A 12,664-nucleotide genomic window follows, 5' to 3' on the forward strand; every position below is an offset into this window, starting at 1 on the left:
CTGAAACGTATGAAAAGGAAGTACACCTGACTCCAGCTGTCACACGACTCCTCGTGCTATCCACCTGTGGTTGGCAAAACGTGACGTACAGCTTGGTCAGGGTTGGTGCCGATGAAAGCAAACAGCTGCCCCAGCAGGACGCTGTAGGTGGGCTTGTCCCTGCTGTCCTCGATGGCCAATGACTGCAGAAGCGTGAAGGAGCTGCTGCGGTGGCTGGTCACGTGGCGCCGCCTACAGCCAAACAAGAAAGCCGCTCAGGGAGTGTGTTGCGATGACAGCGTTCAGCCGCAGGTGGGAATCCGACCTTGGCCATTAGCTATTTACCTCTGATTTGCTCTAGTAAATTCCAAATCTTCATTACCAATCATTTCCAGGTCAGAAGGAGCCGACATGCTGCGAAGAAAAACAGGCTGCCGCACAGCATGAGATATCACCTTTGTTTCAGAGGCTGATTTACAAGCTGGAACAGAAAGGAGGAAGAACGTTGACATATCTGCTATCCTATTTCTAAGGATGGCAGCAACAGCGAAAAGTAACAAGGAACCACCGAACTGTCTAAGAGTATCTTTGCTTTCCAGTTCAGCCACCAAACCAGCTAGCACAGCACACAGATGATTTTTAGGCCAATTTTTTTTTTTTTTTGGGGGGCGTGGGGCGCCGTGCCGCACAGCTTGTGGGATCTTAGTTCTCCAACCAGGGACTGAACCCGGGCCTTCAGCAATGAAAGTGCAGAGTCCTAACCACTGGACTGCCAGGGAATTCCCTAGGCCAATTTTTTAAAACCTTGAATACTGAGGTTTAAAACCTCGAATATCAAGGTTAAAAATTACTTTATCTTGAAAAACTAAACTCTTTTTATCAAGTTGGGTTTCCAAAGAAAGGCTAAAAAATTCATTTAATTTCGTAAACCATCAGTGTTAACTTTAATATTAAGCATTCCAAAAAGCAAGAGAGGACAGAGAAAGTAATTTCTGGAAGTAAAAAATCTTAATCCAAAATCCAGATCTTTTTTTTTTTTTTTTAGAGATGGCCTTTGTTCCCCCTTTAATGCTGGATTTATTTCGCTGACTTACTGCCATTTGGTGATACCTCTGCTTTGATCATAGTTGATGTGAGTAAACATCACACTTTAGCTAGAATCTGACCAGCCCTTCCTATAAGATATATACTCCTATCAAGGAAACAGTTGTTTTGTAAAAGAACACTTTAATGGAAGCAGACAAAACTGCATGTGAAGATAGGTTAAGAAAAAAAGATGTTAAGAAAGTTGAGGTCATTTTGAACCTGTCTTAAAAATGGTTAGATAGCTTCAATCTAAGAAAATTATAATTTTTGAAGACATTATCTCTTAGGGAACTACTGGTTCATCATCTCTAATGCCAAAAGCCTCTTGGAAAGCACCACCAGGCTTACTGAGTGGGTAAGTCTTTCATGGGACCTTTAATGAACACGGGCTAATGTGGCCAGGGACATGGTGTAGCTGACCATCTTAGCATGTGTTCATACTGCACACCTGGCATGCTTCCCTTGCTGCAGGGGAACCCTATTACTGGGGTCAGAAACCTGGGAGTCATCCTAGACTTCTCTCCCTAGTGAGAGGAGCCCTGGGCAATCAGATGGGATGAAAACAAGTTCACTTGCTCCACAGTGTCCATCAGGCAATGGGTCTAGACAACATGGAGTCTTTCATTTAAGAACATGTTTATGGGCTTCCCTGGTGGCGCAGTGGTTAAGAATCCGCCTGCCAATGCAGGGGACACAGGTTTGAGCCCTGGCCCGGGCAGATCCCACATGCCGCGGAGCAACTAAGCCCATGCGCCACAACTACTGAAGCCCGCACGCCGTGCTCCGCAATAAGAGAAGCCACTGCAATGAGAAGCCCACGCACCGCAATGAAGACCCAATGCAGCCAAAAATAAAAATAAATTAAATAAATTAAAAAAAAAAAAAGAAGAAAAGAACATGTTTATGACTTCTTCTCTCAGGGCAAGAATTAACACTTGCTATTATGGGCTCTGCCCAGTGTGTGGATCTGGTTTAAGTAAGAAGACTCGTTGATTTCCCTGAGAAATGCGTTTTCAAGCTAGCAATTAAAATGTGACCAGGAGGGCTTCCCTGGTGGCGCAGTGGTTAAGAATCTGCCTGCCAATGCAGGGGACACGGGTTCGAGCCCTGGTCCAGGAAGATCCCACATGCCATGGAGCAACTAAGCCCACGCGCCACAACTACTGAGCCTGCACTCCATAGCCCGTGAGCCACAACTACTGAAGCCTGCATGCCTAGAGCCCGTGCTCCGCAACAAGAGAAGCCACCACAATGAGAAGCCCGCACACCACAATGAAGAGTAGCCCTTGCTCGCCACAACTAGAGAAAGCCCACGTGCAGCAACGAAGACCCAACGCAGCCAAAAATAAATAAATAAAATTAATTAATTAAAAAAAAATGTGACTAGGAAGAAAATTAATAGTGGAAATTCATGCTAGAAGGTTCCACATAATTACTAAAGAGGAAATGCAAACTCAGCTTCAAGTAAAGAGAAAAATATGATGCATTCCAGGATTCACAATGTTGACTAATTATATGTTACTATGAAAATGACAATCCATAATCTAAAAATGAGGGGCACTGGGATTATAAAAATACATGTTATTGGGCTCCTTAGATGCTTCCCCTCAAAACTAAACAAGGCAGATGACGAGGCACCCCTGATGCTCAGATGACTCACAAAACACCACATGAATTCAATGAAAAGTACTTCTTGGCTGGAAAAAGTAAAAGGCAAAATTAAAAAGTTGAAATTTCCTTTTTTTCCTTTCTACGAGTACACAAGAGTGATTTTCTTTTCTTTTTCTTTTTTTTTTTAAAGCAGCTGATGTATGTTTTATGAACAGACTAGCGCAGACAGCCTTTCAGGGCTGGCTGTCAGCAGTACCCGGTGTTTCTGCGGGGGTCCCTGAGATGCTTCTTGTGAGGCCGGACTGGGCCGCAATGGTGACGTGCAGCAACAGCTCAGCTCGGTTCATTAGACTCTTCACTAACGTCTTCGTTTTAGCCAGTGGGTGCGAGGGTTTCTGAATAAGAGAATTCACTTCTTGTAGGAACTTCTCCCTATAAAGAAAGACTGATGTGCATTTAGTTGTCTCCTGGTTTACCAAAACTAAAGTGTTTCATTACAAAGGATATGAAAAGATAGAGGGGAACCTAAGCAAAAGTAACCTGATAAATATTGCTCGCCTTCCCCCTTCCCCATTCGAGGAGAGCCGTGCTATAAACTGTGGCCAGTTTTAGTTCCTTTTGCCCAGTTTCAAGTGCCTATATGCTAACTTCTGAAGGCTAAAATCAAAGTTTCCAAATACCAAATAAGTTCCAACTCTAAAATATTTAGTTGAATGCACAATATTTTTTAAAATATCTGTTAAGAGATGAGATCTTTGCATTTTGTTTTGAGCATCAAGGTGATAAATTAGCTTTACACAGTTACTAACATCACTAACCTCAGAGATAGGACCATGTTTTCAAGATCATTTCCATCAAAGGAGACTTCCTTCATTGAACACAAAAGTTCTAGTTCTTTCATTTTATTCTAAAGAAGGAAAAATCAAGAAAAGATTATATGCAGAATCTGCAAAAACTGAGTTTTACTGTACGTGTTAAAAGGAACAGAAAATTTCAGGGAAAAAACCCACCTTTGGTCCATATTTCTACACCAGAAGCACATTTGTAAGTTACTATTTGATATTTTAATGATTAAAAATGGCAATGACTACTTTCTGGGGATTTCTTCAGTGCTTATAACTCTTATTTTTTTTTTAAAGGCTTGAAAGCAGAATTTGATAATGATGATAACTGCTTTATAAAACTATTAATCAATTAAATAACGAGTAACTTATTCTTTGTATCACTGACATGCGAATCTAATCAACCTTATTTAACCCTTTTTAAACAATGGGTATGTTTCAAGGTATGCAACATTTAAAAAATGATGTTATCTCTACGCACACAGTATATACCATTGTACTACAAATAGCAATGCCCCAGTGATGAGTCATACAGCTTGCTCACCTCATTAAAATGGTAATCATAGAAGAAAGGCATGTTGTTCTCCAGTTTCCCCTGCATGGCATCATCAACCTCACTTTGCCATTTCTGTTCCAATTCTGCAACACTCTGACACATTAAAATATAAAACAACGTGAAACTAGATGCAAAATAAAAACAAATGCAATCTGTAAATTCAGAAATTTTAGTCGCAATAATCTTTTTAAAATTCAGATCACTTTTTAAACTTCATTAAATTTCTAGGAAAGAAGTCATCTCCCACAGTTATAAGAGACGTCTAAATGTTTTAACTTTCACTTACCTGCAGCTGTCTCTCCATGGCATTGAGTTTCTTAAATGTCTCTCCCATGATTTTACACAATAAATCATATTCCTCAGCATGTTCTTCTTGATACTGGAAATTTATTAGGGACTGCAGTGCATCAACCAAGTTCAAGTGCTTAATGACACATGATACCACCATTTCCTCCATCACGTCTGGCTGGATTACTTCTCTGCGATCACAAGGGAAACTAGTCAGCTATATGACTAGAATTGGTAAGTTCTCAACTTACCAATACTGTATTTTATAGATGGAAGAATGTACTCTTTGATTTAAGTATGTTAAATATTCACCACACTTTCTTTATTACAAGTTGGCAATAATTTGATATATTTACCTGATAAAACTGATATTGGCCGATGAAGCTGAAAATCAAAATTAAACAGACTTCATTTTCTATGATTTGTAAATTTTGAACTGGTGTTATATTAGAGCTGGAATAGGTCCGAGGTTAATAAAAGATCTTTGGCACGATATATCTGCCAATTAATTTTATGCAGTATTACGGCTGGTAGTATTTTGGGCGTATGGATGTTGGGCTGAAAACAATGGTGCTTTTGTATTTTTTCATGTTAAATTTCATCTATTCTTCAAATTCTTCTCTCTGAAATGGCCAATCTTGCCTCAGAAGGCAGAGCAGAGGCCCGCAAAACAGACTTAACTTTAAGCTAGAATGCCACAAAGACATTGGTAACTGCAAGACCTCACATTCTAGATTAAAGATTACCATCTCTCTAGGCACTGAAAATAAAGAAATGTCTCTAGACCCTATGGAAACCAAAGTTGATGACTACCTTCAAGTAGAAGGTCAAACCACCTGAGAAAAACCTAGAACTTGTCAAATGTTAGCATGCATCAGAATCGTATGGAAAACCTGTCAAGACACAGATTACTACTGGGCCCCATCCTCAGAGGTTCTGATTCAGCAGGTGTGAAATGGGGCCCAAGAACTGACAAGTTCTCAGGCGATACTAACGTTGCTGACTGAGAGCCCATGCTTTGAACCCACCGACCTGGAACACCACCTGGGGGTACTCTCCAGAGCACCTGGTTAACATTCATCAAGTACATGTAAAATGAAAGGTTCATCTGCTAGACTACAAGAAGAAACACACCCCCTTTGCTTGTTTAAACATTTTTTCATTGGGAAAATAAAGTGCTGTATAGCAACATACTTTATACTTGGTCTAAATTGAGGTCTGGCACGCCCAGAAATTTCCCTGAGCTTTATCATGATTCCTGGAGGCAGCCTGATCCGGGGCAGGTCAAAGTAGTTTCCAACAGGAGGCACGAGGACGTCAGAGGGGTAAGTGAATTCTCTGTCTTCCTCGATGGTCAGAGGCAGTGGAGACGGGCTTGGAGTAAGGGCAGGGGAGATCACACCATTGGCCTCCACCTGCCACTGGCACCTGAACATAAAGAAAGAGAGATTCTTCACTTCCTCTTCTATCTGGAAAGCTACTTGAAGTTTGCAGATATATCGATATTCAACATTTCAAGGATCACATTATGTATTAAGTATTTATCCATGAAACCTCCTCCAGAGGCTAAAGAAAAATGAGCATTATATGAAACCCCATCTTTGAGACTCTACCTCCTCCCCAACATTTTATTATGAAAACTTTTAAATATACAGAAAAGTTGGAAGAATTACACAGTTAACACTCATATACCCACAGCCAAGATTCCAGAAGGAACACTTTGCTATGTTTGCTTTATTGTCCATCTTCCCATCCTTTTGGGGATCCTTTAACTTAAGTATACAGTATTTGGGTTGGAGAAAAGCTTACACAGTTCAAGGGTGTAATTTCAAACTTAGTAAAGTAAGGGCCACAAGGCACTTTGATGTAATTTTCATCTTATTTCTTAGACACAGTGATACCCATGGGATTGGCAGGCAGTAGGCACAATCAGCTGGGAAATGTACTAAAAGTACTTTTCCACATAAAGTCCTTTTTCCTTTGCAAGCAAAACTAGTCCCATTTGAGCCTTTTCTTACCTTTGTAAAAGTTTGGACCGCAGCAGCTCCTGACAGGCTTCTTCTTCTTTGGTAATTTCTGGTCCGTTGTATAGGATTCTTAACATAGAACAAGCTAACACAGACAGACCTAAAGCCAGGTCTACCAGAAAAGGTAAGCCTCCCGACACATCCTCTGAAGACTCCTACAATGCAGACAGGGCAAACCAGACTGGTCAGTTACGTGGAGGAGCGCTTCACCTGCACTGCACCACACTGCACTGTCCCCAACCACAGGGGCTCATGGAGCAGTATCAAGTATCATTGCTATGGGACACAGAGACAGCACCCAACACCATGAGTAGATAGATGGCGGCACTGGAATGACCACAGAGTGAAGTCTCAACACAATTCTGGAGAGAGAAGAGTCAGTAAGACTCCATATTAGAAACAGCATAAATCACATGCAAGATTTTTTGGATAGCTTCCTCTCTGCTGTACCTATCGAGGTATAAATCACTATTTCATTTTGTCACCTCCATTCTGTGCTTGAACGAAGATGCTGTCAATGATTACGCTGAATTCATTCAATAAATATTTATTGAGTGCCTATTGTGTGCCAGCCATTGTTCTAGGTGCCTGAGATAAAGCAGAGAACAAAACAAAGAGGCCTGCCCTCGTGGAGCTTACATTCTAGCAGATAATCCCACTCCAGAGATCCTTGGCTTGGTTAAACTTAAGCAACTGCCAAGTCTGAAAATATGTTTTAATTTATTTAAATAGATTCCTGGGAGGAAAGTAACTGGTACTGTTAAAAGGAGTAGATTAAACCTATATACAGAGTGTAACATGAGTAATTAAGCAGAGACAGATCTAGACTAGCAAGAAGAGCCTTTGGGAGCAGAATAAAAATAATCCGATTCTACTACTCTTAAAACCCAGAATCCAAGGGCTCACTTCTACTAGGTGTTTGAGTCTTCCTCACCCTCTGGAAAGATGCTGGAGGCAGACCACCTCTCCAGGCTTTGAAGATGGAGCCCCTAGCAAGGGATTCTTTCTGTGGTGCTGTATTGATTTTAGGTCCCAGCTAGTTTTATTCCATAAAACTGCTACTTCTATTAGTGGTCTACTACTGCCAAATGGAAGAGATGGATGAAACAGCAGCTCATATTTTGCCTTGTTTCCAAGGCAAGTATGATGTACGTAACCAAGGCACACAGGAAAAAGTACACTATGCCTACAGCAGTGGTTAGATTCAAGTACCTGAGCGCGAACTGTGCAAGCAAAGCCCCACATAGCTTTATCGGGAGTGTTGTGTTCACGGCCACTTCTCATTTCAAAGGAGAAGGTGACGGTATCTCCTTCCACCTTAAAATTTAAGGGGGGAAAATGCACTTTAAAAACAAGACACAATTTTCAAGAGAGCAATGAATTTCAGAGATTTACTTTCAGAAGGACCACAGCCAACATTTCACTTCTTTTCTCACTCGCTTTTTGATTCAAATTCCATCCCCTCTAATCTGGACGCCAACCTTTCAGCTGTCTCTCCTGACCAGGTAGCTTTGGGAATGAGGCATCTGTGAAATGGCCACGATTGCCCAATAGCAGGATCAGAGTAAAGATCAAATCTTGAACGTAATTTCAATAAATTCCTCAGATTTCTACACTTTCTGCCCTCCCCCCTCCTCCATCTCACCACCTCACTTGTGCCAATAAGGTGGGCAAATAGCCATTAGCTTGAAGAACACAGAGTGATGAAAGACCTTGCTCTGTATTGCTGAATCAATACCATGAGTAAGAAACAAAATGCAGGAAATCAGAGAACAATTAAAAGTATTGTGCTGATCCAGATTTGGATGCATCTGGACTATACCTCTGGAGGTAACTTGCTGCCTATGGCTGAATTAAAGAGGGTACATAATATATGTGAGATAAAGGCTCTGGGAGCAGACTCTGGAGAGGTTTTCAGGTTATAGTGGGCATTTCAGTTCATATTCATATTCTAGGTAGATATGTTATAGTTCAAGGGCCCACATTACAAAGCATGGCTCCAATCTCATCAGTCTGAGAATGGATAGTTATTTTTGCTCCAAAGCCCCCAATTCATTTGAAAACACTGATTCCACATTTTAAAACGGCAATGGCCCTATGGTTCTAGGACACCCATCATAAGGGAGTCTAGAGAATAAGTGAGTGGGAAGAACTAGCAGTCCTTTCAATGGACAGGGAAAGAAATGCTGACAACCTCAGCCCATGGAGTAACCTATGGAACAGATAGGTACAAATTCTGGAGCGGATAGGGGTCTGATGCCTTACGAGTGAAAGGAGGGTCATTCTGAACAAAGTAGTGAGTTTACAGGCCTACCGAGGTAGCCCCACCTCAACAAAAGCCCCCGTGGCAAATGTCTTCTAGAAATAGAGTTAATACTTGGGCCCACAGGGAATGCAAGTTCATTTTCTTTTCTAGGAAGCAAATGTCCCTGGATACCATACCTTCACCAAGTCTTTCGGCCAACCAGTTCCTAAGACACTACGGCTGCCATATCCCAGTGTGTTGCCTCCATACTCAGCAACCTTCCTACTGTTTGTGTTAGGCCCCGCGTATATCACCAACTTCAAAACAGAAAATATACTGTTAGACTGTAAAAGAAAAACAAAAACAACATCTACAAATAAAAAGGCTGCAAAAAAATGTTTGTTTAAAAATACATTTATAACCAGGCACTGGTGTCAGTATAACTAATATTTCCCGATTTTTTTTCTTTTTTTTTAAGTACAACTGATACTTGTTTAGATGCAACCAGCCATTGGTATTTACAGGGCAGCCACAGAGTAGTATCAAATATTACTGCAATTTAATTGGCTTGGGGACCTCACATTAAAATAGTTGTACTCAGCTATTATATGTATTTTTAAAAGTAGCTATTTTAATCCTAAGTAATGACATATAGCCCATTAATAACAGGTATAGTTTGCCCCCTTAAATCCTCCCCAAAATTAATAAAGTGAACAAATACAGATGGCAAGATGGTTATATCTAACATAAAAAATGAAAGTAAAAAAAAAATTCAATGAATAAGGATTTTAAAAAATGCAACAAATTGAAAATAAGCCATATATTCTTAGAATGTTGCTTAATGGTGTAAAAAGAAATGACACAAATTTGGGCCAGAAAGGGGGCTGCTTCTTCTTGGGTCAGTTTTCATGTACCAATATTTTTCTTCAATGAAAGCTATTCATTTATATACAATTAACCAACTTTCTAATATGGAGGAAAAAACATTTAGACATCATTTGGCACTCAAATACTTTCACAGGAAGAATAAGGCTCTGGCTTCCGTAAATACCTAATTCTGTCTTGTAATGCACACTGTGACCACCTCTGAGCTCAGTTTGGATCTAAAAGCTGCACTTTTAGCCCTGGATGCTTAATCATTTTGTGATTTCTTACCCTTCTGCACCTTTGGGGGACACCAGCCAGGGACCACTGGAAAAGTAAGAGTTACTTTTGTCCATGTAGTAAGCCTCCACATTTAACACTAATGTCTACAGCAGGTGGAGGTTAGCTTACATCAGAAGATGCAAGTTACTGTTTTTTAAAGGAGAAACAAAATGACACCCTCTAAAATGGCAACCTCTTCCATTTCCATTTTAAACAGTCATATTATTTGAATGTAGGAAATGGGGGTAGCTACTGCCAGGAGCTGTGAAGTGGGAAAGACTGATGCCAGGAGATATATTTTTTGAAAGGCCCAATAAAGAATTTTCTAAATTCTCTTGCTTCCAGCTAAGGTGAGAGTTTGAGGGGCAAGTCTTAAACCCCTCCAGACATCTGGGAATCTTCACTACCCTAAAAGATAAGGGAAAGAGGATTCTATAACTTGCCCAATAATGTGTTTCACCATCTCAGTATACACAGTTAAGAAGTTCCCTATTTTTACCCTAAAACTCTCCCTTGATGGGATTTAAGACCATTTGCCCTTATAGTTCAGAGAAAAAGACAAGATAGCTAACAATCTACCAAAAAAAGTCCTGTGTACATAAAACACTATCAGACAATCCTTCAGTTGTTCTTATACATTACACATCACAATTTCATTAGCCTTTCCTTGTAAGTTCAACACGAGGTTTACAATGCAACAATTAGAGACAGAAGAAAATACTTCAACCCCTAACATGCTTCCTTTTACTTATAATTGTTCAGCCACTAGGTTGGAAACTATACTTCCTCAAAATCTATGTGGGCCCTGAGGTAATGGCAAAGAAGAACCAATAATTTAAATAAATATAAACCAGATCCTAGGCACATCTGAAACCCTTCTAAAAAGCCACCTTCTCCCAAAAGATACATGAGAAGCCCAAGAATTGGGCAGTAAGACCTTTTTAGATGAGTGGACACCCACATCTACAGGAATTCTAAGCACAGAGGGAAGGCAAGAGTGAAACAGCATGGAAAAGAAAATTTCCTTTGACTTGGATCTACATCTTTGAAAGCTTACAAAAGTCCACTTTCAACACATCATTAAAACACTGTTCTTAGACTGCAGAGGTGCTGGCTCTGACTCCCCAGTCACTACCCTTCAAGGCATTATCTTAGGAAGCTCTCCTAAGAGGTATCTGCAGACAGAAGTAAGTCAAGAATGGTGACCAGCAGCAAAGAAAAATAAGAAGCATCTAAGAAATCAGCTTATTAGAGGTGAAACCAGTACTAAATCAGTTCTTGCTTACTTTGTCATAGTCATATTGTGAAGAGCATCTGCTATCAAATCTAAGGTATAGGCAGCGAGCTCCAGGGATATGGACAGTTTCTTTAAATTTATAGTTGTCTCTGACAGGATGGACTGTTTCCACAGTCTTCCCAGCAGCCCATGGAGCAGGAATCTTTAAACCAGTGAGAAACCCTGGCTCTTCCTTCTCTTCCAGCATTCTAAAACCAGACAAAGAGAAAGTGATTGAGCTTAACAGCAAGGAAAGGAAAATGTATACACAATAAAATACAAAAGGTAAGAAATTTTGCTCTAATTTTCCACAACATACAGTATGACAACACTGTAACCAGAAACATTTTTTTTTTTTTTTTTTCCAGTACGCCGGCCTCTCACTGTTGTAGCCTCTCCCGTTGTGGAGCACAGGCTCCAGACGCGCAGGCTCAGCGGCCATGGCTCACGGGCCCAGCCGCTCTGTGGCATGTGGGATCTTCCCGGACCGGGGCACGAACCCGTGTCCCCTGCATTGGCAGGCGGACTCTTAACCACTGCGCCACCAGGGAAGCCCCAGAAACATTTTTAACATTCCTGTATCTAAGGTTCTTTTTTCTTTGTTAGACAATATATTTGCATTCCCCCCCCGCCCCCACCTTTTTTCAAGGGGGAATCCCAATTCATATCCAGGAGAAGATCTTGCCAACTCTCATTTAAAATTCCTCCCGGCGGCCGGGGGGGGGGGGGGGGGGGGGGGGGGGGGGGGAGATTGGCCACTTTCCAAAGTGTCCTGTAAAGTTTCCTTTGTTTATATCTAAATGTCAATTGTTGAAAAACCCATGAGACTGCATGACTACTTTTACTCTAATATTTACTAAAGTGCCTTCAAAGGTCCTCTTCTCTGCTGTATTTGAACTCTCAAGGACTTCACAGCCCAAGACTGTGGAATACAAACTCCTGTATCCTAAACTTAGCTCTTGTGGAATTCTCTTACTCCCTTTCAGCTCTGCACTATCCAATGTGGGGGCTACTTCGTCAAATGTGGCCATTTAAGTTGAATCTAAATGAAACACAGTGTAAAATTCAGTTTCCTGTTCACATTGGCCACACAGCAAGTGCTCAGTAACAGCACGTGGCCGTGGCCAACAGCATCGAACAACAAAGATACAAATTTTCATCACCGCACAAAGCTCAACTGGACAGCACGCTGCTCTAGAGAAACCTGAAGTCCTTCCTTTCTGATCAATGTTTTTAAAGATGGCTTTAGTGAGACGTAATTGACATATAATAAATGGCATATATTTAAAGTGTACAATTTGGTCAGTTTGGCCATATGTTACACCTGTGAAGTTTCCTCCATCCTCTTGGTAATCCAGGTGATCACTTCTTTGCTTTATTTCACTAGAAATTACTTTGTATTTTCTAGAGCTTTATATAAATAGAATCATACAGTTTGTACTTCTTAGGTGGCTCTGGCTTCTTTCACTCAGCATAAGTATTCTAAGACTCATCTGTGCTGTTGAAAATATCAGTAGTTCATTCCTTTTTATTGCTGAGTAGGATTCCATTGTATGGCTATACCACAGTGTGTTACCCCTTTACTTGTTGATGGACATTTGAGTTGTT

General features: G+C 40.8%; 1 protein-coding gene across 1 annotated transcript in view; it reads right to left on the reverse strand.

The window, feature by feature from the left end:
* The window catches only part of HECTD4 (HECT domain E3 ubiquitin protein ligase 4), a 187,886-nt gene that overhangs the window by 79,533 nt on the left and 95,689 nt on the right, over positions 1-12,664 (reverse strand). The window contains exons 21-31 of the mRNA XM_065889553.1: positions 11,067-11,265; positions 8,832-8,951; positions 7,602-7,706; positions 6,381-6,544; positions 5,557-5,790; positions 4,361-4,553; positions 4,063-4,167; positions 3,495-3,583; positions 2,933-3,108; positions 325-460; positions 90-231 (exon numbers count right to left, since the gene is read on the reverse strand). Of these exons, the coding sequence (XP_065745625.1) occupies positions 90-231; positions 325-460; positions 2,933-3,108; positions 3,495-3,583; positions 4,063-4,167; positions 4,361-4,553; positions 5,557-5,790; positions 6,381-6,544; positions 7,602-7,706; positions 8,832-8,951; positions 11,067-11,265 (1,663 nt within the window). The remainder of the gene's footprint in view (positions 1-89; positions 232-324; positions 461-2,932; positions 3,109-3,494; positions 3,584-4,062; positions 4,168-4,360; positions 4,554-5,556; positions 5,791-6,380; positions 6,545-7,601; positions 7,707-8,831; positions 8,952-11,066; positions 11,266-12,664) is intronic.

Source organism: Phocoena phocoena, chromosome 13 (assembly GCF_963924675.1).
Source record: "Phocoena phocoena chromosome 13, mPhoPho1.1, whole genome shotgun sequence".
Taxonomy (NCBI): domain Eukaryota; kingdom Metazoa; phylum Chordata; class Mammalia; order Artiodactyla; family Phocoenidae; genus Phocoena; species Phocoena phocoena.